The 26,614-nt window shown below is 42.0% G+C and overlaps 1 protein-coding gene across 4 annotated transcripts in view; it reads left to right on the top strand.

The window, feature by feature from the left end:
* Window positions 1-26,614, top strand: part of NOL4 (nucleolar protein 4) — a 197,502-nt gene that overhangs the window by 47,708 nt on the left and 123,180 nt on the right. For all 4 annotated transcript variants that reach the window (XM_069779255.1, XM_069779256.1, XM_069779254.1 and 1 more), the window contains exon 5: window positions 2,873-3,005. In XM_069779255.1, the coding sequence (XP_069635356.1) occupies window positions 2,873-3,005 (133 nt within the window). The remainder of the gene's footprint in view (window positions 1-2,872; window positions 3,006-26,614) is intronic.

Raw genomic sequence — 26,614 nt, 5'->3', positions numbered from 1 at the left:
GCTGCCCCTTTTTAGGGATCTGGCAGCAGGGTTTCAAGCAGCAGGAGAGAAGAGCTTTATCCTTGCAGCAGCCTTAGGAGTTAAAGGACTCTTTGTTTTTTCCAATTCTTCCCTTTGAGAATTACTCCACCCACAACAGGGTCAAGGGCTGATGCTGGATCAGGGCCACCTGCCGCAGTGCCTCTACAGCCTGAATGTTTAGGTGTAGTCTTTCTGGTCTGATGGCTGAAATTTGTGTTAAACCAGTTTTTTCATCTAGGTGAACCAGGGGAGATGATATGGTGGCAGCAAGAAGTGCCATTGCTTGCTGTCTCCCTGCCCAGCTCAGTTTTGCAGCTCTAATGTTACTGTGTATGAAATGTTTGTAGCACTGGATTTATGAAGATAAAAGTAACTTTTGATATGTTTTAGTAACAATGTCTTTGCCAGGGCAGAGTGGACACAAGGAAAGTCCTCAAGATAATCTCTACATCTTTGCTCAAGGCAGTTTTGTTAAGAATTTCTTTTTCCTTCAGGCTGTACATTGTTGCACTGAGAACAAAATGGAAATGAAAATGGTGTAGTACAAAGCAGGAAGATTTTTGGTGCATACGTTCCAGCTATTTAATGTACTTGAAAAACATGCTTGGGTTTGTAGGAAGACTCTGTTTCCAAGGTTTCATCAATCATATCTGTATTCTTGTGGAGGGGGTGGAAATGAGACAGGAGTAAACTTGGATCCCACGACTAGCTAGCACAGTGACTGAAAGCCTCCTAATTCTCTCATCCTCAATTCATCATTTTTAAGCTGAGGCCATCGTTGAAAGGGAAACAGGCTTCATCTAACAGGAGAACTCATCGCTGTGTAGGAATTTGCAGCTGTGCTACAACCAGTGCAAAGATGCCAGTGGCTCCCAGCTCCTTTCCCCATGCCTGTGTGTCCACGCAGATTCAGATGAATGTTTACACAGGTTGGGAAGCGAGGTGGAGATATTCTGCAGAGTGCTGTAGGCAAACCCAGGCCTGCCCATGTGTATTGTTTTATACCTATGCTAGCGCTGGATAGCCAGAGCTCCTCTTCTGGGACCCCTAACCCCAGAATTGGAAAACGTAAGCTGCTGCTTGCTGGTTCCTACAGGATTCAATGAGAAATACCACTGTGTCTTAACAGAGGCCCAGCCTTCCAGAAGGTCTGGGGGAGTTTGTGTTCTGATCTTACTCTTTGAACAAGCAGTGTGCATTTTTCCTAAACCTCAGAATCAGCTCAGCATGTGCCTTGGCCCCCTCTCTCTGGGGCAGGAGGCTAGTGGGCACCATGGTTCTTGTGTGAGGGCAGGGTTCAGGTATTTGCTGCTGCTGTAGCTGGGGTGCTCCCACCTTATCTGAGCAAGGCAGACAGGTGCCCACTAGAGAAGATCTCACTCTTCCGTTTAGTGCTTTACAAAACTTTGAGAACAAAGTATGTTTGTTTTGTTATTTGTCATTGTCCTGGTGTGACAGTGCAAAACAGTATTGCCGTGTGTGTTGTCCCACTCTCGCTCCTGAATGGCATTTGGCAGTACTTCATCCCGGTTTAACAAGAGTCGTGACTGCAGGGAACTTGCCTTCTGAAAATGAGAGAAATGCCCCTGCAAGCTGGAAACATCGCTGAGACCCAAGAGAGGAATTGATTTAAAGGCCAAGCACTCAGAAAGAAGAAAGCAGCTACATTTAGTATCTGTAGAAACCAGTTCACAACAAGTACACAGCAAATCATATTCTAAAGATTGCTGTTTTTCTGGGTCAATTCTGGTGAGCAACCCAGAAAAATAGTCAGAATCCTGTCAGTTGGGTTTTTTTTCCCCTAAAAAAATAAAAAATCATATTAATTAGAAAAGTATTTTAAACTGATCTTTAGGGAATACAAAATTATTTGCCATATTTTCCTCTGTGTTCTTTAAAATGCTTTTCTTCATAACAGGAGTAATTATCTCAGAAAAATTGTCACTGAAAATATATCACCTTAGGTTTGTATGTTGCTTCAGCAGCTTACAGAGCAAGACTTGTGGTTGCTTAGTTTTTAATCCATGAGTGGACGCATGAACTTCAGTGGGACTGAAACAAGTGAAGTTAAACATGTACGTGAATGTTTGCTGGACTAGGTCCAAACCTGTTTTGCTTTTATAAATGGGGACAAAATATTTGATTGGGACTTTTACTTTTTGCCCTCTGCTATCATCCCTAGTAGATGCTTTGTAATTAGACTTGATGGATAAATCATATTAAAGATGTATAAGGTAGAATAAATTTGAAGTGATTCTCATGTGATTATATTACTTCGGTTTGCCACTGACTGTCATTTGAATATGCTCAGAACTTTTATAAGCTTTATCATTTTCATAGATGCTTCTTTAAACACAGTAGCAGTGTAAGGGTGACATCATGTCAAGGGAATTTGGTGGTGGATTCTTATTAGGTCAAGCGGCCATTTGGAAATATCTTACTGTGAGTGGTCATCATGGGGTTACTGACCTTGCTTGGGAAAGGTAGAGGATTCAGGTAGGGAATGTGGAGAGCTCTCCTCAACCAAATTTGAATAACAAGGACTTGGTATGGGGTCTCTACTTACTAGCCCTCTTTTGCAAAATACTAGGGAAACAGTTACAAGTGTGCGGTAATGGAGTATCCTCATAGTTGAACAAATTGCATTTGTCAGATTATCATATCACATGAACACTGTGTTTTCCTTGCTCTTCTTTATGTGCTCTGCTTGTTTGCTTATATACACAAAGATTTAGCATGATTACACCCCGCTCCAGGTGTGAGTGAAACAAATGGGAACGAGTGAACTGCACATATAATGTGAACAGCATACGATGTTTTCTGACATGTCTCTGTAACTTTCCGTTTGCAGGATGAAAGCTCTATAGAAAGTGATGAGTTTGATATGAGTGATTCCACTAGGATGTCAGCTGTGAACTCTGACCTCAGCTCAAATCTGGAAGAGAGAATGCAAAGTCCTCAGAACCTCCAGGGCCAGCAGGATGGTAAGGCTCTCGTTTCATACAGAAAATGTGGTATTGCCTTGTCTTTTTCCCATTCTGTGCCTTCATTTAGTACCTGCTGTGTCCTTTCTTCATAATGTGTTTCATTAGGTAATTTGAAATGTATGTTACCTATGTCTCAGCATGAAGAGGATGAAGTTGGGTTTTTCTGCAGGTTAATTTATTTGTTGCTTAGGCAACAGGTGAGTGCTTAGACCACTATACGTTAGGTATTATTATTTTACTATTTTTATATACATAGTGTGACATACACAGCCATAAAAGGAAATGAAACTCAAACCTTTCTGAGGCAACCCAGAAGGCTGAGAAAGTTGTTTTTACTGGTTGAAATCAGGAAGAGGGGTGTGACAGAAGCATGGTTATTTGAGAGCTAGGAATTGGGATGTGATATTCAGAAGAAAGGATGAAAAAGACAAACTCTGATAGGGAAATAGAGATAAAAGAAGAGAAAACAGAACAAGCAGCATTGTAAATTTGAATGTTAATTATTTCTAGATTAGTTACAACACAAAGCTAATTTGTTGGTGAAAGAGATGGAAGTTTTACTTTGCATAGAAGATGCATAGATGTGTATGTACTCTTTGATTTCAGCCCCTGTTATAGAACAAGTTAGATGGGCCTGGTTTGGAATGAACTTTCTCCTTGCCTATGGAGCTCACAAAGAGCCTGCCCACTACAGGCTGTGACAGTGGCTCATGTGTGGCACATGAATGCACGACACCCAAAGTGCAGGTCCATTCTATTGCTATTAGAAACAACACATTGGTATTCTGTACTTGTTATGCTGTAATTTCCTGATCATGTGTGCCAATTCAGAAGCGCTTCTTATATTTCTCTTGAACACTAAATACATGGGATTTGACAGTTAAGCTGGATTCCTTCCACTTTATGCATCATGGTCAATTGCTAGCTGGTAAGCTATTTAGGTGAGAAAGGGCGTGCTGCATAGTGGCTGATAGGATCTGGTGATGGGTAGGACCTTCTGCTGTGTTGCTCTCCAGACATATAAAGGAGGAGAATATCTATGATAATTTGGTAGGCCAGATTCTAACCACAGCTGCCTTTTGCCTGAGTGTCCTCAAGCTATCACAAAATTTGTGCAACTTTTGACTTAATTTCTATGTATGTTCACTAAAGGAGCAGTTCTGATGCACAAGATGTAGGGAAAGTCTGTTCCCTTTCCTATTGAAGTTTGACTTTTCAGGGCTAATATATTACAATAATACTGCTAAGTTTGAGTTTTCAGGGATACTTTGGAAGGTGCCATTTTTAATGTATCATCTGGCTTTCAGTGCAAAACTGTGCTTTAGAGGTTTTTGCTTACCTATATACTCAATCTGTTTCACATATATAGAAAGTTTCTTAATAGTAATTGTGTGCATGTGTATGTCTGAAATAAAAAGTATAGCTCAGTACAGTAACCTATGAAGAAATGCCTGTTGTACATGTCTTAATACCTGCCAAAACCAGATTGATGTGCCGCATCTAATCATATTAGAAGATAAGTACTAATGATACAACGCTGCAAATCTGTCACTTGCTATTTAAAATGTATGGGAAATAAATGCACTGTGGTCTTTGAATTGCAGGTAGTGTGATCTTACAGAATTGCTTTAAATCTCTCAGCTTTCCTTCTCTTCCTCCCAGATGGTACTTGCTCACCTTCCTAAGGCAATCCTATTTTTTGCTGCATCTTCTGCTAAAGCATCTGCTGATACAGAGATTTGAAATAGCAGCTCTTCCTGCTTCATGGTTTTCCTGTGCTAGCTGTTGTCAGGTAGCAAACCTGAGTGTAGCTAGTTATAGCAACACTGCTTTTTCAGATATGGGAGAAGAGGCTGAAGGAGCAATGGAAAGACATTAGAGAAGGGGAGGAAAAGAAGAATGATAGGAGAGGGCAGGAAAAAGAAGATTGGAAGAAAATAATGAACACAGGGATAGAGGGTTGGAAGCAGGAACAGGAAGGAGGGAAGACAAAAGGGAACTTAAATGAACTTAGCAGTACAATCCCTTTTGCTGTCATAGCCTTCACTGTAAAATTTTACAAATTTAATACTTAATTACAGCACATGCATACCAAAACCATCACCAAAGCATGAATTTGTGTGTCTAAAGTGATTCCTGCCCCTTTCCCTCAAACATTCTATATGTCCATGACAGTTTATGTCAGCCACCACATTCAGTCTACAGATAAAGACACTTGACATTTAGCTCATCTGAAATGTCTTTGCTGCATTCTGGCAGGTGAAAACTTACTGCTGTGTAAGGATGCCTGTGCACACATGGTTGGGAATGGTGTCTGTGGTGGAATGGGACAGCACAGGTCTCCTGCTGCCCCAAGCATGCCCTCATTGGGAGAATGATTTGCTAATGGGAATCATTAGGAAAACTGCTGCCTGGGGTGGATTAGTGACAGCTCCAGTGTACATAAAGGTGATGTGTTCTATCACTTTGCTTAGCTGGCTTTCCATGTGAGGTGGCATGAGAATATTTTGGGACATCTATTATTTTTTTTCCATGGATTTCAACTGATTTGGTACTAGCATATCAACAGAGTCCGTGTACCCTAGAGGAATGTAATAGTGAGCTGGGCCATGCTACTGGGGGAAAGATGGAGGCTCCTCTTCCAGTTCAGTTTATCAGAGCATAGTGGAATGCTGACACTATCTACAAAAAAGGAGTAAGATGCTTTCATACCCTCTTCCATTGAGGCTATACCTGCATCATATTTAGATAGGTATTTGGCTTTGAGACTCCATTGCAGAGCTCATACTAGAAAATTTGACTGAGGTTTCTCAATATCTTCCAGTCTAGTACGCTGTGTTCTGCTTCTTATGGTTAGGTTGTTTGAACCTAAAGAGCATAAAGGCAAATATGAGAGCAATCTACAGTATCAACTGAAAGCAGTAGACTTCTTCGCCCAGAAATGTCATGGTAGGTAGGAAAAATGCTGAGAAGAAAGGCACAGAGAGGGAAGGTATTTCCTCGCAGTAGATGGGTGCTGGTACTGTACAAAAGTGCTGGTCTCTGCAAATATACTGAAGCTTCGTAAGACTCCTTGTATAAAGCATGTTAGATTGAGAGGGAACAGGGAATTGAGGAAGAAATGAAAAGTGGGAAGAGTTGGTGAATTGTATCCATAGTACTGAAGTTGCCAGAACATTATGAAGGACAGTTTCCACTATAAATTAGCCTTTGTACGCTTTTAAATAACAGGGCCTTGAGTCACACCTGCTGGTGAATGGCTGAAAATAGCATCCTGAGCACCTGCAGGGCTGCTGCAACGATGGGGGAGGAGTTGGAAAAGAGCTGCTGCTCTTCCCTGGGGAGTTAGAAAAGGAAAGCAGCTCTAATTTGCAATTGGTTCATTTCCCAGCTGGGAATGGGGTAGGGCTATCTGGTTACCAGTGCCTCAGAGCTGCTTTCCCTAGCAGCCAGCTGGATAATAGGGCTGCAAATTGCTGGTATGTTCCTTTCTCTTTTGCACCCTCTCCCCTTGCTTGCCCCTATTTTCTTCCTTCCCTATACATGCTACAGCTCCCTTGTCCTAAGCTGGTTCTTTGGAGCGAGCCCTGCATACCACTCACCTGTGGGCAAAGCTCCCACTCGAGAGCTGTCTATAATTCTCATTTCCCCTAATAACGCTCTAGGGACTCTGATGTTGCTGGATCAAACCCTTTTGCCCTGGTCTCAGACCACAGACAGTAGGCAAGGTTTGCACACTGAGTTGGAAATAAAGGAGCTTGTCTTTTTTTTTAATTAGTGCTTCAACCTGTACAAAAATGATTTTTGTAGTGAAAACTGACCTCTAGATAGGTCTGTCACAGGGGCAACAAGAGCTGCTACCCTGAGGGAAAATGGGACTCTTGTTGCCCTTGCCTGTTAGTTGGAGCCCTGTGCTGAACAGCTGAGTGTGTTTGCTCCCTTACTGTGGTGGCTCATTAGTTACTAAGTGTCGTGGTTTAACCGCAGCCAGCAACTAAGCACCGCAGCTGCTCGCTCACTTCTCCCCTACCCAGTGGGATGGGACAGAGAATCAGGAGAAAAAAAAAGGTAAAACCTGTGGGTTGAGATAAGAACAGTTTAATAGGACAGAAGGGAAGAAACTAATAATGATAGTAATAACAATAATAAAATGACAGTAATAAAAGGATTGAAATATACAAGTGATGCACAATGCAATTGCTTGCTGACCAATGCCCAGTTAGTTCCCGAGCAGCGATCCCCCCCAGGCCAACTCCCCCCCCCCCCCAGTTTATATACTGGGCATGATATCACATGGTATGGAATACTCCTTTGGCTGCTTTGGGTCACCTGTCCTGGCTGTGCCCCCTCCCAACTTCTTGTGCCCCTTCAGCCTTCTTGCTGGCTGGGCATGAGAAGCTGAAAAATCCTTGACTTAATCTAAAGGCTACTTAGCCACAACTGAAAGCATCAGTGTGTTATCAACATTCTTCTCATAAACCAAAACATAACACTATACCAGCTACTAGAAAGAATATTAACTCTATCCCAGCTGAAACCAGGACACCAAGAAATGAGAGAGGTGTAGGGAGATGCTCTGATTAGAGGAAATTAAGAACATGCACAACTCTAGAAGTAACAAGAGTTAGGTATAAATTTTATGTTGAATTTTGTTTTTCACTATGTGAGCTATCAAATAAAAATCAGGGATGAGACTATTTGACTGTAACTCAGTGCAAGATGCAGAATTCATTTATTTTCAGTATTTCTCACTGTACTGAGGTACACCAAAACATATCAGTGTTTTGTCTGGATTTGGGTGGAGGGACTATGTTCTTTTCAATCTAGTTTTTAGAAAATGATAGTTACATGTTTATACATATTTAAATAGAACTCCCCCTCACAGGCACTGTATGGAGACTGTGCTTATAGCAGCTAGGTATGACAAAATATGTCACCATTCAACCTTTGATGGGGGTTGTGCTGTCATCTTAGATGTGGAGATTACTGATAAGCTTTTCCTGGTTGTATTTTTTTCACTTTATAGAAAATTGAGCAATAGTACTGTAATTCAATGGAGGACTATGCCTTCAAGTAGTTTGTGGTCATTTGGATGGCGCCAGTTCTCTTTCCCTGGCATGTTCAAGTTGCCAGGCTTTCCACAAGATAGATGTAGGAGATGTGGTTGTTCACATTGACTATTCCCTTCACTCATTTGGTATTTGTGGTAGATACAAGTATTGGAGTCAGTCATCTAAATACCCATTTTCTGCATTGAAGCTATAATCTTTACTCAACAGCTTCACCTGAAACAAGTAACATCAGCTGATTAAGTTGTCAAAACTGTGTTTGTGCAAGGGAGCAGAGCTTGCTGTACCCATGGTTGCTGTTGGTTTGTTCACTCTGAACTGAGTCCAAGCCATTGGTGACATGGCAGACCATTTAAAATTACATTTGAGCTGGGGCCAGGAGAGCTGACTGAATTTTGTGATATATTCAGACCTTCTAGTCTTTGTTGAGCCAGTGAAACTTGAAACATTTTGGGCAATAATCTCACTTCTTATGACTAAGGATGAAACAATAAATACCAGTCTTCTGAAAGAGATCTAAGATACCTGTCTGTCTCATGGCAGTGGAAAAGAAGAGAGGAGTATAGTAACATCCAGGCAACGCTAGCAATACAGCACCTTATGCATAGTCTTTTGTGATCTTGCTGTAATTTCCCTGAAGGGAAAAGCCCACCTGTATGAACGGGTTTTACCTTTCCCCTATTTTGGGAGAAAGAGCAGAGACAGCACAGGCTGAATGAGGGCAACAACCACATCCCAAAGACAAGAGCAGAGACAAGCTGGCAAGAGAGAGTGAGGAAGGTCTCTGCTTTGGCTGCCCAGCAATCTGTTCTGAGCATTAGCAAAGGTCTCCTGTCTCTGCAGCTGTCGATCTGCCACCTTTTGCAAGCACCAGCTTCATTACTGAATAAAGCAAAAGACAGCACAGTCACACATGCATGTTTCTCAGTAAGTCTATGGGCTGCACTGAAGTGTTACCTTGCACATGTCAAAATCACAAAGGTTTCTTTAGACAGGGTGTTAGTTATAATATATTGCTCTAGCTGAGAAAATTAGTATCGTCTTCACCTAAGCAGAGTTAAAGCGGATCTGAGAACCTGGCATATACTACTAGTATTATTTTGCTTCAGTGGAGCTACACCTGGGGTGATTTGGCCCATCAGATTTGCTTTGATGTAATATTATTTGCATAAACCAATACATTTAAGAAAGAGGAAGAAAACGGTGAAGCAAGGACAGAAAGCCAGAGAGTTGTGGAAATCTTGTTTCAGTGGGATTTTAATGGCTTCTTTAGAGATGATACCTTATTAATGCAAAAGGCACTACGAGTGACACTCTAATGCCACTTGAGCAGTGTTAATGATGTCAGTGATAATGCATAGTACTGAGCCTGGCCAAGAGCTTGAAATGTTGGTGCAGCTACGTTAGAAACTTTCAGTCCTTAACATCACTAAGGAGAGCTGGGTGGGATTTTCAGCAAATCAAGTATTTTAATGTACTGGCTGCTGACGAGGCAGCTGGTATGTGCATTGTCGTCAGAATGCTGAGCTGATATATGAGGTATTTCTGTTGTACGATGGATGAAAATCTTCCTTTGACTCTCTATACAACTCAAATTTAGTAAAAATTAAGCATCAGTGTTTCTCCATGGAAAGCAGTCCTTCCTTACTCCAGATTAATGGAAGGAACTTTCAGAACTTCACTAACTCAGTGGACCTGCCTAATCAGACAAGGGTCTCAAACCAGGCTGTGGACATGAGCACCCCTCTCACTGAAGTGTAGCAAAGGGAGTACTTTTACAACTGACTCTTTTAATATGTAGAGTTACTTTATTTTCATTTGCTAGTTGCAAGCATCTTGTAAGTTGGCTGTGCTGAATGTCTCCCCTCTGCTCCATTTTACTTGCGTGTCTTCTCTCATCTTTTAATAACTTGTGTTCTTTTTCTTTGATATGTCTTTGTTTTATCTTATACTGTAATTTGCTTTGGAGACTAAAATATTATTAAACATGAATTATGCATTGAGCAGACTCTCTGCTAGAGTCTGACTGGTCTGTTGCAACCAGAGAACAATCCCATTTCCTGCGCCACCCTCCCAGCTGCACAACTGTCACTTTCTATTACACTTGCCTTGAACAATTGAGTGTGGCTTGTAATGACAATAATTGCCTCAAAATTGTTTGTCATGTTTGCCTTGTTAGCAACAAACTACTAACTGTTGGTTACAATCAAATTCTCAGCTATTACTCCATAATTACATCAGGGAATACTTGCAGCCAATAATAGCTGAGAAATCAGAATTATCTTTTTACAAGGAATTCTAAAATGCTTGCAGACCATTCACTGTTCACAGCCCTTCTTTTTTACATCAGTAATCTAGTGGTAAGTGAAGCCTACCCCTGTGTAAAAGGCTAGCTGCAGACTTGCATTCTTTTGCACCTTCAAAACAGGTCTGCGGGTTTCACCAGTGTTGTACAGGTCCTCTGTCAGTGGGCATTTCACTTTGGTAATAATACTAACCAACCAAGCTATCTTTTCCTTGCGCAGGTACTGAAGGGAGCCAATTTGCCTTTGATTTCAGTGTGCAAGCCCTTGTAACTAAGCTTAGTGGGATTTCTGAAAGCATGGGTTTGGTTTTGGTTGACTTTTCTCTGCTCTTTTCCCTTATCTTAGTATCTTTCAGGCTTTTTCCTCCCATTTCTCTGTAACTTCAAAATTAAGGAGGGGTATTCTGGTATAGGGATTTAGTTTTGCTTTCCAGTACAGGCACTTTACCCAGTTTATCCTTTCGTATGTACCAGTTGACTTTAGCAGGATCTATGCGCACAGGTTGCTTAATTTAATTTGATCTACTTCCTTACAGTATAGGTAGAGGTTTTTCTCCTAACTACTGTTAAAATGTATGCTAGGTATTGACTCCACTTCTTTTTGCTATTATGTTTGATATTGAATAGCATAATAGAGCATTTTTATTTCAGTAAAAGGCATGTAAAATAATGTGTTTTAAAGAAAATTAAATTTAGCCATTAGTTCTTCACTGTGTTATATTTTAATTAGGGAAGCTGTTATTTTTTTTTTCTGAACAGGAAATTCCCTGGAGACACTGGGCTCTCTTGTGAAAGTTTTGGGTTTTTTTAATGGAAATTTCTTTAAAGTGTTTCTTGTTTGATAAAATATTTGTAATACTGAATGTTTAAAATTAGGAGTAATTTTTTAACCAAATGCAAATACTTTGTTTACAAAAGGAAAGTAGTACTTTTTCAGCACTATAGAGTTTTGTAATATTTTAACACATAGGAAGTGGTTCTGAGATCTGTGAAGCGGTGTTTTCAAATAGTTGATTTAATGTTGCCAGATAGTAACCATATTTGTTATTCTGAGGCAGAGGGATGTGCTATCTCTGGCACTTCCTAATAACAGGATGGAAGAAATTATATAATCATTCTGAAAGGTTTAGGGTAGGATGAAACTCCAGTAGTGTCCTCCAAGTATTCGTGAATACTGATAGCCTGGTTATTGTGAGAAAGATGGAAGGGATGGTTTGCATGTTGACTGGAGGCAGAAAAATACAACAATTACATTTAGCATCAACACAAACTAAAATACAGCTAGTCTCCTTTGCAATTTTATTTAGCACTTGGTGACTGGTTAACAGCTTGCTGGGAGACGTGTGAGGCTGAAGCAGTCTCTCCACTGCTGCCTGCCAGGTGGGCACTGACCAGTGCTGGTTGCTGAAGGAGCACCCTTCCAGAGAGACAAACAGATTTTAGTAGCTACTCAAACCCACTCTGGGAAAAGAGGTGGAGGAGCACACCCTATTTAGTTGCCTTTGTGGGCTGTACTGTATGTGATGCTGAGAAACCAATCCAGAGCCTCAATTGTAAGGGTTGGCATTACCATTAGCATAAATTCAGATAAAAGCTAACATAAAGGAAGAATCTAAATTTATATAATACACAATTTTCAGACTTAAGTGCACAGAAATGAAGAGAAATTGATGCCTTAGGTCAGCCCCAAGCTTTTCTCCATTTCCATCAGATAACAACTCATTAGTGTGCTAGTCTTGCAGCTGGAATGTGGTTTTCCAGCAGAAATAGTGCCCTGAAATCAGTCCCTACTGCAGAAGTTCCTGGTTATGGGTATAGTTGCATCTTTATGTCTTAAGTTCTTCCTCAGTGCTTCAGTTTCATTTCAGAGTTTTTACAAGCCTGCTTTCTTGTGAAATGAATCAAGCAGTCAGCTTAATGCATCTCCGAGAGAGCTAGTGACTGCTTCTACCGAACTTCTAGCAGTCCTGATGTCTGTGTGCTTTACTGGGTAGACTTCTTCCCTAAGAAGGCAGAGTGATCCTTGTTAATAACCATCCCAGATCCCTGCTATAAACAAACTGTTAAACTTGTGTAAAAGGAATAATTACTTCTGACTGGAAGGTGGAGTTCAAACCTCTGTGTCTAGCTTTTCCTACTCTGAAACTTGGATTTCACATAAGCATAGACATTGGCTTGGAGTTTTAAATGAGATCATAAACCAGAATAAAGCATGTGGTTCACTAGCAGCTTTTAAATAAGGCAACAGTAATAGGTACTTTAGGGCAATAATTGATTAGAAAATTTGGTTTTGTACTTTGAGAAACACTGTGATAAAACCATGATATCAACAGACTAGTCTAAATTCTTAGGAGCGATAATTGCTATTACTGCTTTAATGGGAAAAGAAATTGGGAGATACAGACAGGAAATAGGTTTGGTTTTTTTCTCTGCAAAGAAAACAAAATACAGAGATGACATTTCAGTTACACAAAGTTACTGTTCCAAGAAGAACCAAAATATGAAGCATACTAAAATTGTAATGACTTAATTGGTAAAGACATGCGGTGGGTTTGTTATGTCACACTGTTTAAGCATCTCTTGGATGGTTATTCTGAAGGCAGCTGATGCTGCAGCCTGTCAAAGAGAGGATGAAGAGACAGAACTACAAGACTTGAGAACTTTTAATGCAAATTACCTGCAATGGGAGAAATAGGCCTTCTGCAAGAGGAGGCGGTACAAATATTGAGAGCAGCCAGGTGGTCTAAAGAGGCAGAAAGTAAATGGAAGCAACCAGTGCTGTCAAATCTCTTTTAAGAGGACTCCTTGTATGTGTATGAAGAATTGATGGATAATCTTTGAATAGTTTACAGGTCTGTATACATCTTCATTACTAAAGAAAGCTATGATTTCTATCTGTCCAAAAGCAATCCGTAACTTTTAAAAAATATCCCTCTTAGTTAACTGTCGAAGGACTGTATTTTTACGAAAAGTTTCAAAGAACTGTGAGATTTAGGGACTTGGCTTTTGGAAATCATATTCAACATGATCGTGTCCAAAATATATGGGTGCAATTAAAATCTTACTAAAATCAATTATAAGAGTTTCTATAAACTCCAGTGGAGACAAGGTTTCATCCTTCATGTTTTCATAATAGGTTCTGGGCAGTTGAACTGATCCTGAAGTAGTTAATGTGGGTGCTGAAATTGCTACTGGTTCTTCAGTTAAACCATCAGTGCAGTTTATGCAGAGATGATAAGCTTTAATTCAGTAAGTTAGCCAAGCTCTGTCTGTGTTCCTGTATCGTCCTTTCTTCTTTCTGCTACATTTTTGCGATCTGTACTAGTTATGTATGCTCTCTAGGAACTGTGCATCTTCGATTCCTGGATCAGACTATAATCCCAGGTTATTCCTGTACATCTGTAGTCACAGACTTGCAGTTGCACACATTGTTATCTCCTGCAAATATGCCCTATTTTAATTAAAAGTATGGTTGTTGTAAAGCCCATTAGAAAGGACAAATATTTTTCTGTTCTCTGAATCAGCTACTCAGCAGCATGCTTCCATTCAGTCCCTGGAAAAAAAAGGGCCTAAAATGATTGCTTACTCAAGGAGGTGGGGAAATGGTGGTGACAGCATTAAAAAGCATGTGGTATGGGTGGATTTTGAAGAGTAAGATGACAACCTGGACAAGTTCTCCACAGTGATTTAAGAAAGAGGGTTCTGTGGAGATTCTTGAACTTAATTCTGTCTGTTGGCATTGTAAAGTGCTGATTTCAATAGAAGCTTACTTAAGTCAGCTTTGTAAAGGAGAGGGTAGACATGGTAAAATAATTATTTTTTCTCAGAAACAATTCTTCACCACCTAAGAAATTGTGTACACTCCTAGCCTTCTAGCCTTTTACAGGCAGATCCAACACCACCATGGCCATGCAGAAGAACAGGTTCCTTTCAGAAGAGCTTCTACTGTATGGATAATTGACTTGGGTGGGTAGTGGTAGCTTTTTAGTCTTTTTTCTGTTTCTTGGACCCCCTTCCAGCATACTACCTGGTTTTGAGTAGTCCAGTTGGTAGTCTATGGGGCAGTTCTGTTCTATGGATGGCTTTTTTTTTCCAGAAAGGCTTTGATGCCTTCTAGGGCATCTGCTGTTTTTGTAGAAGAGGATGCTGCGATGTGGCTTCAGTGGGGAGGACAACTGGGGTATCCCAAATCAGGCACGTGGCCCACCAAACTACCATACTGTAATAGAAAAAAAGCCCATTGCTTCTTAGGTGAAGTTATGCAAGGACCTTGTGTAACAGGTGAGCTGGCTAACACCTGAACAGACTGGCTAGTAAGACCCCAAACCTAACTGACCATCAAGTACACATGTATGATGGAGAGAGCAGCTGTTAGCAGTACCAATATCTGGGTCTTTGTATACAGATAGAAGGGAAATAACTATTTGGTTTTTAAACTGTTCCTGCCCTGCAGAGTAAATTTCTCTGAATAATAATTAGTTTCTTTAAAGATATTCCTGTCTTGTGGGTCAGGAAGAAATCTAGTCTCCTGTACTGTCTGACTACCTCTTGGGAATACTGCAATTATCTATACTTTCAACCTGAATGAAGAAATGAGGAGAAAACCACTCTCCTGACTCCATTATTTCTGCTAAGAGTGAAAAGTGTCCCCCTTCAGCACCCTTCAAAGCAGGAAAATTTTACTTACTCCGGTTTCCTATGCGAGTATGTAGTGGATGCCTTACCATTTGTTTCTCCCTGGCTGTACATGCACATGTGAACAGAAATCAGTTCTGAGGAAAGATCCAGAGAGTAGAGGGTTATGAAGGCTGCTTAGGGAGTAACAGAAATTGAGCTTGCCAACTTGACAAGGTTATTTTTCCAGCAGCATTTATTAAAAATAAAGTTAGAACTGAGTTGTATGTTGGCCTTTTGTATGTTTCATTACACAGCATGGAACAAGCACAAAGCTAATTCAAGTGTATACAGAAGTATCTACTAATAAGAATAGATTTTCTGTTTGTGTGTTTCATAACCATATTTATAAATCTATATTTCTCTTATCACATGTATCTCTTTCTATGGTTATCTAAGTAAACTGAAAACTCCTCACTGAAGGGAAGCGGAGCTTTGTGTCATGGGAATCTGTTATTAAGCAGATTAATATATTTTCCTGTGCTCTAATTAGAGACCATCTCGGAGAGTTCAGAAATACCGTGGGCCTGAATTTCTGGAAGAACCAATTCTGTGAAGGCTAAATCCAACCAGAGCAGTATAGAATCATAGAATGGTTTGGGTTGGAAGGGACCTTTAAAGGTCATCATCTAGTCCAACCCTCCTGGAATGAGCAGGGACATCTTCAACTAGATCAGGTTGCTCAAAGCCCCATCCAACCTGACCTTGAATGTTTCCAGGGATGGGGCACCTACAACCTCTCTGGGCAACCTGTTCCAGTGTTTCACCACCCTCATTGTGAGAAATTTCTTCCTTGTATCTAGTCTGAATCTACCCTCCCTTAGTTTAAAACCATTACCCCTTGTCCTGTCACTATGGGCCCTATTAAAAAGTCTGTCCCCATCTTTCATATAAACCCCCTTTAAGTATTGAAAGGCTGCATAAGATCTCCCTGGGACCTTCTCTTCTCCAGGCTGAACAACTTGAACTCTCTCAGCCTGTCTTCATAGGAGAGGTGTTGCATCCCTCTGATCATTTTCGTGGCCCTCCTCTGGAGTGGCTCCAACATGTCCATGTCTTTCCTGTACTGAGGACTCCACAGATGGATGCAGTACTCCAGGTCAGGTCTCAGCAGAGTGGAGTAGAGGGGCAGAATTGCCTCTCTTGTCCTGCTGGCCATGCTTCTTTTGATGCAGCCTAGGATATGGTTGGCTTTCTGGGCTGCGAGAGCACACTGTCAGCTCATGCCCAATTTTTCATCCACCAGTATCCCCAATTCCTTCTCTGCAGGGCTGCTCTCAATCCCTTCATCCCCCAGCCTATGTTGATACCAGGACCTTGCACTTGGACTTGTTGAACCTCATGAGGTTCACATGGGCCCACTTCTCCAGCTTGTCCAGGTCCATCTGGACGGCATCCTGTCCCTCAAGGTGTGTCAGCTGTACCACTCAGCTTGATGTCATCTGCAAATTTGCTGAGGGTGCACTTGATCCCACTGTCTATGTCACTGATGAAGATACTAAACAGTACTGGTCCCAGTACTACTACTATATGAACTTCTGAGGGACACCACTCATCACTGATCTCCATCTGGACACTGAGCCGTTGACCACTACTCTCTGGATGTGACTATCCAGCCAATTCCTCATCCACTGAATAGTCCACCCATCAAATCCCTCTCTCTCCAATTTAGAGAGAAGGATGTTGTAGGGGACCATGTCAAAGGCCTTACAGAAGTCCAGATAGATGACATCCATAGCTCTTCCCTTGTCTGCTGATGTATTCACTCCATCATAGAAGGCTCCTAGGTTGGTCAGGCAGGACTTGCCCAAGGTGAAGCCATGCTGGCTGTCTCGAATCACCTCCCTGTCCTCCATGTCCCTTAGCATAGCTGCTAGGAGGATCTGTTCCATGATCTTCCAAGGAACAGAGGTGAGACTGGCAGGTTGGTAGCTCCCAGGGTCCTCCTTTCTACCCTTTTTAAAGATGGGTGCAATGTTTCCCTTTTTCCAGTCTCCGGGGACTTTACCTGACTGCTATGCAAAAATATCATGGAGAGTGGCCTGGCAACTACATCAGCCAATTCCCTCAGGACTCTGGGATGCATCTCATCAGGTCCCTTAGACTTATGTTTGTTCAGGTTCCTCAGGTGGTCATGAACCTGATCTTCTCTTGCAGTGGCAGGGACTTCGCTCCCTAGTCCTCGTCTTGTGGTCCGTCCACTCGAGAGGTGTGTGAAGAGAGATTGCCCATGAAGACTGAGGCAAAAAAGTTGTTGACTACCTCAGCCTTCTCCTCATCTGTTGTTACCAGTTTGCCAGTCTTGTTCATCGGGGGAGGTACACTTTCTTTGACCTTCCTTTTCTGGCTGACATACCTATAGAAGCTCTTCTTATTATTCTTTGCACCCCTTGCCACATTCGGCTCCATCCGTGCCTTGGCCTTCCTGACTCTATCCCTACACAACCGGGCAGCGTCTTTATACTCTACCTGGGATACCTGTCCCTGATTCCACTGCCTGTGCATTTCCTTCTTGCCCTTTAGTTTGACCAGCAGGTCTTGACTCATCCATGCCAGTCTCTTGCCTTCCTTGCCTGATTTCTTACACCTGGGGATGGAGAGCTCTTGCACTCTATGGAAAGCATGCTTGAAGATCTGTCGGCTCTGTTCTGCTCCCTTGTCCCTGAGGGCAGTTTCCCTAATGTGACTAATTCCTTCAACAGCTGCAAGTTTGCTTTCCTAAAAGACTACGCTTTGCTTGTCCCGTATCCCTCAGGACTGCAAACTCCACCAGTGTGTGATCACTGCAGCCCAGGCTGCCTCCAATCTTGATGTCACCAATTAGCTCACTTGTGTTGGTGACCAAGAGGTCCAGTATCGCATCCCCTCTGGTAGGGGTATCTATTACCTGACTTAAGAAGTTGTCCTCAACGCATTCCAGGAGTCTCCTGGATTGCCTACGGCTTGCCGTGCTACTTTTCCAGCAGATGTCGGGGTGGTTGAAGTCCCCCACCATGACGAGAGCCTGTGAGTGCAATGCCTCCTGTAGCTGGAGTGAAGGCTGCTTCACCAATAGGCTCCCCTTGATCGGGTGGCCTGTAGTAGAAACCAATGACAAGGTTCCCTTTGTTGCCTTGGTCTCTAATTCTTACCCATAAGCTTTCAACCTGCTTGTGGCTATTCTTCAGAGATGGCTCTTCACACTCTACCCATTTCTTGATGTGGAGGGCAACCTCTCCACCCCTCCTTCCTCGCTTGTCCCTTCTGAACAGCCTGTAGCCAGATAGCCACACTGCAGTCATGGGATTCGTCCCACCAAGTTTCACCAATGGCAACTAGGTTGTAGCTTTCTAGCAGCATGGTGGCCTCCAACTCCTCCTGTTTGTTGCCTATGCCGTGTGCATTGGTGTAGGGGCACTTCAGCTGGGCTGTTGGCCGTGTCGCCTTCCTAGAGGAACACCCCTTAATTCCTTTGAGGTATTTCTCTGGTGTTTCCTTGTTGGCTTGTATTACCTCAGGAGCCCCTGACTCATCTCCGTAAGGCTTCAGGTGTGCTCTAGTGTACCCAGCAAGTCTCAGAGCAACAGGCCGAGTGGTCTCACTAGCACCCTGTCCCTCTAACCTTGGCATGTCATCCCACAGCTTGTCACAGGTAAGTCTGATATCATCCCCCTCCCTCTTCATGTCTAGTTTAAAGTTGTGCCAATGAGCCCCACTAGTTTGTGAGGAAAGACCCTCTTCCCCCTTTGTGAAAGGTGAATCCCATCTGATGCCAGCAGGCCTGGTGCCGTGTAGGCCATCCCGTTATTGAAAACCCCAAAACTGTGGCAGTGACACCAGCCACAGAGCCATGTATTAATAGACTGGGTGTGTCTGTTTCTTCCAATGTCGCTGCCTGCATCTCGAAGGAGAGAGGAAAAAATTACCTGTACTCCTAATTCCCTTACCAACCGTCCCAAGGCCCTGAAGTCTCTTTTGATTGCCCTTGGACTACATGTTGTGGCTTTATTGCTCCCCACATGGAAAAGCAGTAATGGGTAATAGTCCAAGGGCCTTACCAGGTTAGGAAGTTTCCTAGTGATGTCCTTAACTGGGGCCCCAGGAAGGCAGCAGACTTCCCTAAGAGGAGGGTCTGTCTGGCACATTGGACCCTCTGTTCATCTCAGAAGGGAGTCACAACTATAACCCATTGTTTCTTCCTCGTGGGGGTGGTCATGATATGGGGGTAGGCCTTTCTGACCTTGGCAACACCTCTGGTGTAGATGGACCATCATCCACATCATCCATTGACTGACCTTCCACATCCAGAACCTCATACTTGTTGTATAGAGGCACCTGGGAAGGTGAGGTGGGCAAGGAGTGGGTTCGTCTGCCACCCCGAGCATGGAATTGCCTCCATTCACCCCTTTCCTTTAAGCTATTGCCTTCTGCCTGGTGGTGGGAGGATACAGGATCCTCTTGGTGTTGTGTTTTTTCTGGTGGATGTTCCTGTTTCTGTCTCAGGGAGGGCAGAGAATGGTTCCACCACTCTACCTCTTTCTCAGAGGTATATATTCCAATACCTTCTGAAGCTCCAAGGCAAAAAAAAGAGTTTACATCTCTTTCTTGTTGTTTTGGTGTGGGTGAAAAAGGTTTTGTTTGAGTGTATTTCAAACAAATCACAAGGTGTGTGCCATCTGAGCCAGCTTGTGTTTTCCTGTGCAACAGGAGCAACAGCAAGAAACAGTGGATGTCAGTGTGTGTACCTCCTATCAGAATATTACAGGTTATATCTGAGGGGCAGCAGTAACTATAACAGCTTAGCAGCACATTCTTCTTTCGGGGAAGCAACATAAAAAATACATTTGTATGGCTGTCTCTTGTAGAAGCAGGTTCCATATATATATATAGAATATATTCCATATATTAGACAGAACATATATATAAAAATAAAAAAACCCTCTAGTGAAGCTCTTTCCATACTTCAAAGTGTTTTCCTGATACAGAACAGTGCCCATCTTAGGGGCTTCCTCTCAGAGCTGTTTCCAGTGGTGCTTTGCAGGGCAGGTCAGAGATTGAGGGGAGAACATAAAGCTGGTGTGGTATTGGTGAGTAAATGGTCTCCTGAGGCCTCTTCTTTAGGTGGTTTCATTCTTAAGTACAGTGAGTTACAGTCAATGGCTCAATGTCCAAGTGGAAACCAGTAACAAGGGGTGTCTGTCAAGGGTCAATACCTGGGACCAGTACTATTTAGTATCTTTGTCAATGATATAGTGGGATTGAGTGCACCCTCAGTGAGTTTGCAGATGACATCACGCGGAGTGGTGCAGTTGATTTGCTAGAGGGAAGGGATGCCAGAGGGACCTTGATAGTCTTGAGAAGTGGACCCATACAAGCCTCATGAAGTTCAACAAGGTCTAGCGCAAGGTCCTGCACCTGGGTTGGGACAATTCCCAGCATCAATACAGACTGAATGAATTGAGAGTGGAGAAGGAATTGGGGATACTGGTGGATGAAAAATTGGGCATGAGCTAGCGATGTGTGATAACAGCCGAGAAAGCCAATTGTATCCTGGGCTGCATCAAAAGAAGCATGGCCAGCAGGTCAAGGTGATTCTCCCTCTCTACTCTGCTCTGCTGAGACCCCACCTGGATTACTGCATCCATCTCTGGAGTCCTCAGTACAGGAAAGACATGGACCTGTTGGAATAGGTCCAGAGGAGGGCCATGAAAGTGGCCAGAGGGATGGAACACCTCTCCTATGAAGACAGGCTGAGAGAGTTCAAGTTGTTCAGCCTGGAGAAGAGAAGGGTCTGGGGAGATCATAATGCAACTTTTCAATATATAAAGGGGGCTTACAGTAAAGATGGAGAGAGACTTTTTAACAAGGCCTGTAGTGACAGGACAAGGGCAGTGGTTTGAAGCTGAAAGACGGTAAGTTTTATATTGGATATAAGGAAGACATTTTTTACGACGAGGGTAGTGAGACGCTGGAACAGGTTGCCCAGAGAAGTTGTGGATGCCCCATCCCTGGAAGTGTTCCAGGCCAGGTTGGACGGGGCTTTGAGTAACCTGATCTAGCTGAAGACGTCCCTGCTTATGGCAGGGGGGATTGAACTAGATGATCTTTAAAGGTCTCTTCCAGTTCAAACCACCCTATGATTCTGTGATTCTGGTAATCAAGGTGAGAACTCATACACTCCAGCTTATAAGGCTTGTGTCAGAAAAAGGAGATTTCTGGGTTGTTACAGGTGGCAGATTATTTATTTTTGCTGCCATGGCTGTTTGGGCAGCCAATAACATAGAATCTTGAAAGGTCCCAAAACTGAAGAGTGGGTTGATTAATTTAAAGCTGGATGTTGTTGTTACTGGAAGATGATCAGGAGGCACTTCCTTCTTCCTACCACCTTTCATTTGTCCCCCATCATTGTGAAAAGGCTTTTTTCCTGCTATCACCTAAACATCAAGACAGCTGGAGAAAGAGATGGATTGTGGAGTGAAAAGCTTTGTGCATTGGTGTCAAAGTGATAAGAAACATTTTTTTCTACAGGTTCATGTAGTTATTGGGGAAGAACACTGGGGCTTTTTTTGTCTCCAAGGTGTGGGTTTTGGCAGGAGAGAAACAGTTTTCGTAATGATCCTTAGTTCTCAGTCTAAGGAAGTCTGAAATATTTCTCCTCAATATTTCACATTTGGTTTTTTGCCAGCTGAATCTATGTCATATGAGGGGAGAATGGTAGTAAAGGAAGGGGTGCTGGCAGTTGAAAGGCATGTACTTCCATGAGAATGGACTGGAGTAGAGCAAATAGAAAGGTAAGCTATCTTCATGCTGATTTCTGGCTTGGATTCTGAGTATGAGAAGAGAAAGTCAGTTTTAGCAGCAAGGAAAAACAGTTTTCCAAAGAGTTGTCTGGCAGACAGGAAGAGAGGCAGTAGTGAGGGGCTTGGCAGAGGCATAAGTGGTAGTTAGACCTCTAACTCCTGCAGAGAGGTAGCAGAAGAGAGAGCACTCTTCTGCCATTTATGCCTTTGAAAGTACTGCTCTTGGTGAAGGTTTGCAGGTTCTCTTCTAGTCACTCCACAAAGCAGCTGTTTAAAAGAGTATTACTTGCCAGTGTGTGAAAGGAAAATGTCAGTGCAGGCAAATTTAGATGTCTTGCATCATATTCTCAGTGGGCCTACAATGGTTTATAGCAAATGAGGTTCTGACCTTGTTTAAAAACAGCTATTATTTTCTGCCTGCAATATTGATTTCTGTGATAGTTGATAGTTGTCAGTGCATCCCTGTAAATATGAAAAATATAATCTTAACTTCATTAATTATTAGGCACAATTTGTAAGTCCAAAGTGCAGTGGTAATAAAGAAAATCTGCTGATGTCCACCTGCTATCCATTCTTGTCTTCAAATGGTGAAGTAACCACATAGATGTTTGTGGTGAACGCCTGCCTGATTTCAGTACAACAAAATCTGTTCTGGAATACCAGCAAGTCAGTAACACAGTGTAAGTGGCATGCCGTATTATGTTGTCTACATTCCAGAAGAGACGCTGTCACCTATTCCACCCACCCTCTGCATGTGGAGTAGCTTTTCAAAGCAATCTGAGGGTGTTTGCCTGTGCATTTAAATTGAAGGCCTGATTCAGTAGCTTTATTGTTCTAAGTAGTAATACTAAAGGAAGTATTTTCAGTTGGGAGCATTTGGGGGAATATTACCATCTTTGTTAAATGTACCCATCCATACAACAAGAGTGACAGCCATTTCCAATGACTCAGACATCATTAATCCAGAATGTTTGGAGGTATTAGCAGGGACAGCAGAGCTCATAGAGGTTACTCTCCCATCTTCCTAGTTAAATCAGAAGGCCAGTGGAGCTGGGGAAATGAGGCAAGGATGTGTCTTTGACAGAAGAAGAATGAATGTCTGTTGCCTTGAGTCACAGCAATATATATTATTTAGAAGCTGGAGGTATCAGAAATTGTCAGCAATATGACTGAAGGCCAGAACATAGCTTGCAGACTGTGAAATAAAGAAAACAAAGTAGTCCAAAAGATATGGTTTAATAAATTGAGTTACCTATTTGGTGATGCCAGAATTTATTGACGTCTGTAAGTAATGTATCCAGGAACTCTGGTAAATGGGTAAAGAAGAGGGAGGACATTACTGTCATATTCCTCCCATGAGAGTGAACAGAGGTGATGGAAGTTTTTTAGCAACTATGAGCTCTCATGGGAGGGACCTGTAGAGTTAGTGGAAAAAAATTCCTCCTTAAGTTAAATCTGCACTACTCTTTAATGAAATGTGACCAGCTTTTGGAAGGAAGGGATGGTTTTTGGCCCTGAACACTGAAAATGATTTGTATTTGTTTTTGTCCTGGATGTTCATACTGATTCAGCACTGACTATATATAGAATTTTTTTTTTTTTTAACAAATCCACTCCTTTGATATTAAAGAGGAGCAGCTTTTACACTAAGGCAGAAATCTGGAGGGTATTTTAAGATCCACCTACATCTTGTGAGATAGTCTTTACTACTCTAAATTAGATTCCCTAAACATGCCAGATATGAGAATGAGTAGAACATATGGATTGTCCAAAGGTATCCGAAGTAGGAGCCTTTTCTTTCTGCATGCTACAGCTCAGCTGAGCCTGAAGTGTGATGGGCACTTTTAGTGACACGTTCATGCTGAAAGGAGAGGATAGCTGTGAAGGTAGGCCAGAAGCTTTCTCTCTGGTAAGAGCTCTGCTGGCTGCATGACGTGATTACATAAAAAGCTGTAGGGAAGCTGTGAGATGCTAATGTTTTCAAGGTAGGGCTGAGGCCTTGCTTTTAGATTTTGCATCATGACATATTTCTCCTTATACCTATATAGATCCTGTGCAGGCAAGCTTTGGCAAAAACACAAAACACCAGTGAATTCCTTTTGTTCTTTGCTTTAAACATGGTCATCAATGAACCCTTTAAACTCCTTGTTTAAAAAAATAAACATCTGTGATGTTTAAGTTTGAACCCAGGTTCCAGGTCTTTATTAGCCAGTGTTGGAGTCTCATGGATTGCACATCCACGTCTTTAGCCCAAATGAGGTTTATGTAGTTGAAAAGTACTGATGAACCCTGCAACACACAGAGGATTTTGGTAGCTGAATCAATAGTGGATAGTTTCACTGGCTGCTGTGATTCCAGATCTTCAGTCTGCTGCAGGGTCTGCTTTGGGCTGGAGTCCCCTCAGGATCAGCTGAGCCCAGAAAATGCCTTTAACACACAGCTTTTCATTATTAGCTCTCAAATGGGAGCTGCTGACACTCTGACCCTTCTTGTTCCATTTCAGGGCAAATTTCAACACATACGGAAGGGTGTTCAAACTTAGTCCATTTCCATTGAATCCACTCTGTATTGACTTCACACTAAGGTACAGGCACTTGTGTGCTTAGTTGCAATGAGGGAAGCTCAGTTAAATGAAGCTGTTCCCTATTGTGTGGCTTCCCACTGTTCTGTTTCCAAAGAGACTGTAACCAGGAACGTACAGGAAGAGCGGAAGGTTGTCCAGAAGGGCTGGCTGTCCCCAGCTTCTGGCTCTGAGAAAGCTTCAGAGGAGCAGGGTAAGGAACAGAATTTTAGCTCTTTGGATGAACGTTTATCTTGGCAGAGTGTGTCAAGAATCATCTGAGCTGTAAGCTCATCTCATTTATGCACAGTATACTTCCTGGGTTTGGAGGAGAAAGGGAAATAGTATATTAATAGAGATTAAAGAATAATAAACAGTGCACTTCCATGGTATGTTCAGATCCTCAGAAGTGTTACATACTGGGAACTAACATACTTCTTAGTTTCCAATTTGTAGCTGTTTGCTCAGCAATGCAGAGAATCCTTGTAAATAAATTAACCAAATCACCTGGGACTCTTTTTGTATTTAAAAAAAATACCTATCACTTTTCTTAGTATAGCTCAACCAACCTTGCAATGGCAGGTTATCTGCTGGCACACAGCAGAAAGTTTCTGCAGAGTAATATTGCCCCCAGTGTTATCCAGGTTGCTCAGCCAAACTTATCATTAGCAAGTTTGGCAGCACCCTTAGGCAAAGAGATGATTTGATAATGAACAGCCATCATCCTATCTGAATAGACAGCTATTGGACATAGGCTGCCAAGAGATCATCTGCTGAACTGTTTGAAAGTATGAATGCCTAGCTGCAAATGTTTTAAACTCTTTCTTTTTGAACTGCTTAGCCTATGATAATCAATCAAGAATAGCTTCAGTAAGTGTGTGCTGGAAGTTCTTCCTTGAGGGAGAGATTTTTGTTCTGGCACACACATTTTACATCACTGAGCTTCCCTGTGTGTGCTCAGATCTATTTGGACTCATTTCCACAGCATTTCTTTCATTCAAATGATCTGCCTTTGATTATGTAGGCCTTCAATTCTTTTTTAAAATCCTGTGGCATGGTAAAGGTTCAGCTTTTGAGAGTGTTATGTTTTCTGCCCTTGTGTACAAAAATATGTGCAAGGTTATGTGTGGATGATATTTTCTAGATACTGTCTAGGTTCTAAACCTACACAGGTGGTACAGAATTACATTTTTGTGACCATTTTAGGTTGTGAAAGTCACCTTGGCACAAAGGTCTGTCAGAAGGCAGTAGATTTCATGCATAGGTGCATATGATTGTCCTTTAAATAAGAATTGACTTTTCTGATTGTATATATGATTTTTTTCACAAGCATATGAAGGAGGTCACACCAAAAATCCATTGAACAATTTTGACCAAGCAGAGTTCTTTTGATTTAGTAGTTTTGTGAAGATGCAACACCATGTGAGGAAGACAGAATGATAGCTACTCTGAATCTAAAATATACCTGAAAGAAATAGTATGTGCAAACCAACTAAAATGGAGCCTCTTAAATGGGCAAATGGGAGGGCCTCAGGCAATGAGAATTTAATTTTCATACTGCTTTCTTACTAATACTATATGATTCCAAGTGTATCTTCTTAGGAGATAAAACCTCTCGATTCCCCGAGAAAGATAGTTAAGACCATCTGAAAAAGCCCTTAAGTGTTTGTTAGGCCTAAGTATCACCAAAGCCTTTTAACTAGTCACATGGCAAGAGTAAGATGGCCAATACTCAGATATGTTCCTATAGATTGTTGTCTTATTCTCTTTGCCTTTCTACATTAAGTCCAACCCTTTAATGTTGAGAAGTGTGGGAGAGAGAAAAATTTGAAATGTGTACCCTGGCCCCTGAACCACATGTCAGATAATGTAGGGAGATGTTGTCTCATGACAAAAACTCTAAATAAGCAAACTAAATGAGCAAAGGCTTAAACTTTTAAGGTTGAGCGTCCCATCTTCAGGCATCAAATCCATTCTTTGATGTTGCATTAAGCTAATGTAGCCTGATTTTTCAAAGGTCATCAAGGCCTGCCCTTTACTGTTTCCTTTACTGAATCATTGCAGGGAATCCTATCTGTTTTACACCTGCTGACAGGCACTGAAATGTGACAGTTTAGCCAAAATGAATGAAGAATCATTAAAATGGATATTTTACCAAATACTGACAGTGGCTGACTCTAGGTATGGCTAGCTTAGAGTCACGGCTAGCTACACCACAT

This window comes from Haliaeetus albicilla, chromosome 3 (genome assembly GCF_947461875.1).
Source record: "Haliaeetus albicilla chromosome 3, bHalAlb1.1, whole genome shotgun sequence".
NCBI classification, from domain to species: domain Eukaryota; kingdom Metazoa; phylum Chordata; class Aves; order Accipitriformes; family Accipitridae; genus Haliaeetus; species Haliaeetus albicilla.
The sequence above is the reverse complement of the archived record's forward strand: the minus strand, read 5'-3'. Positions and strand labels throughout refer to the sequence as shown.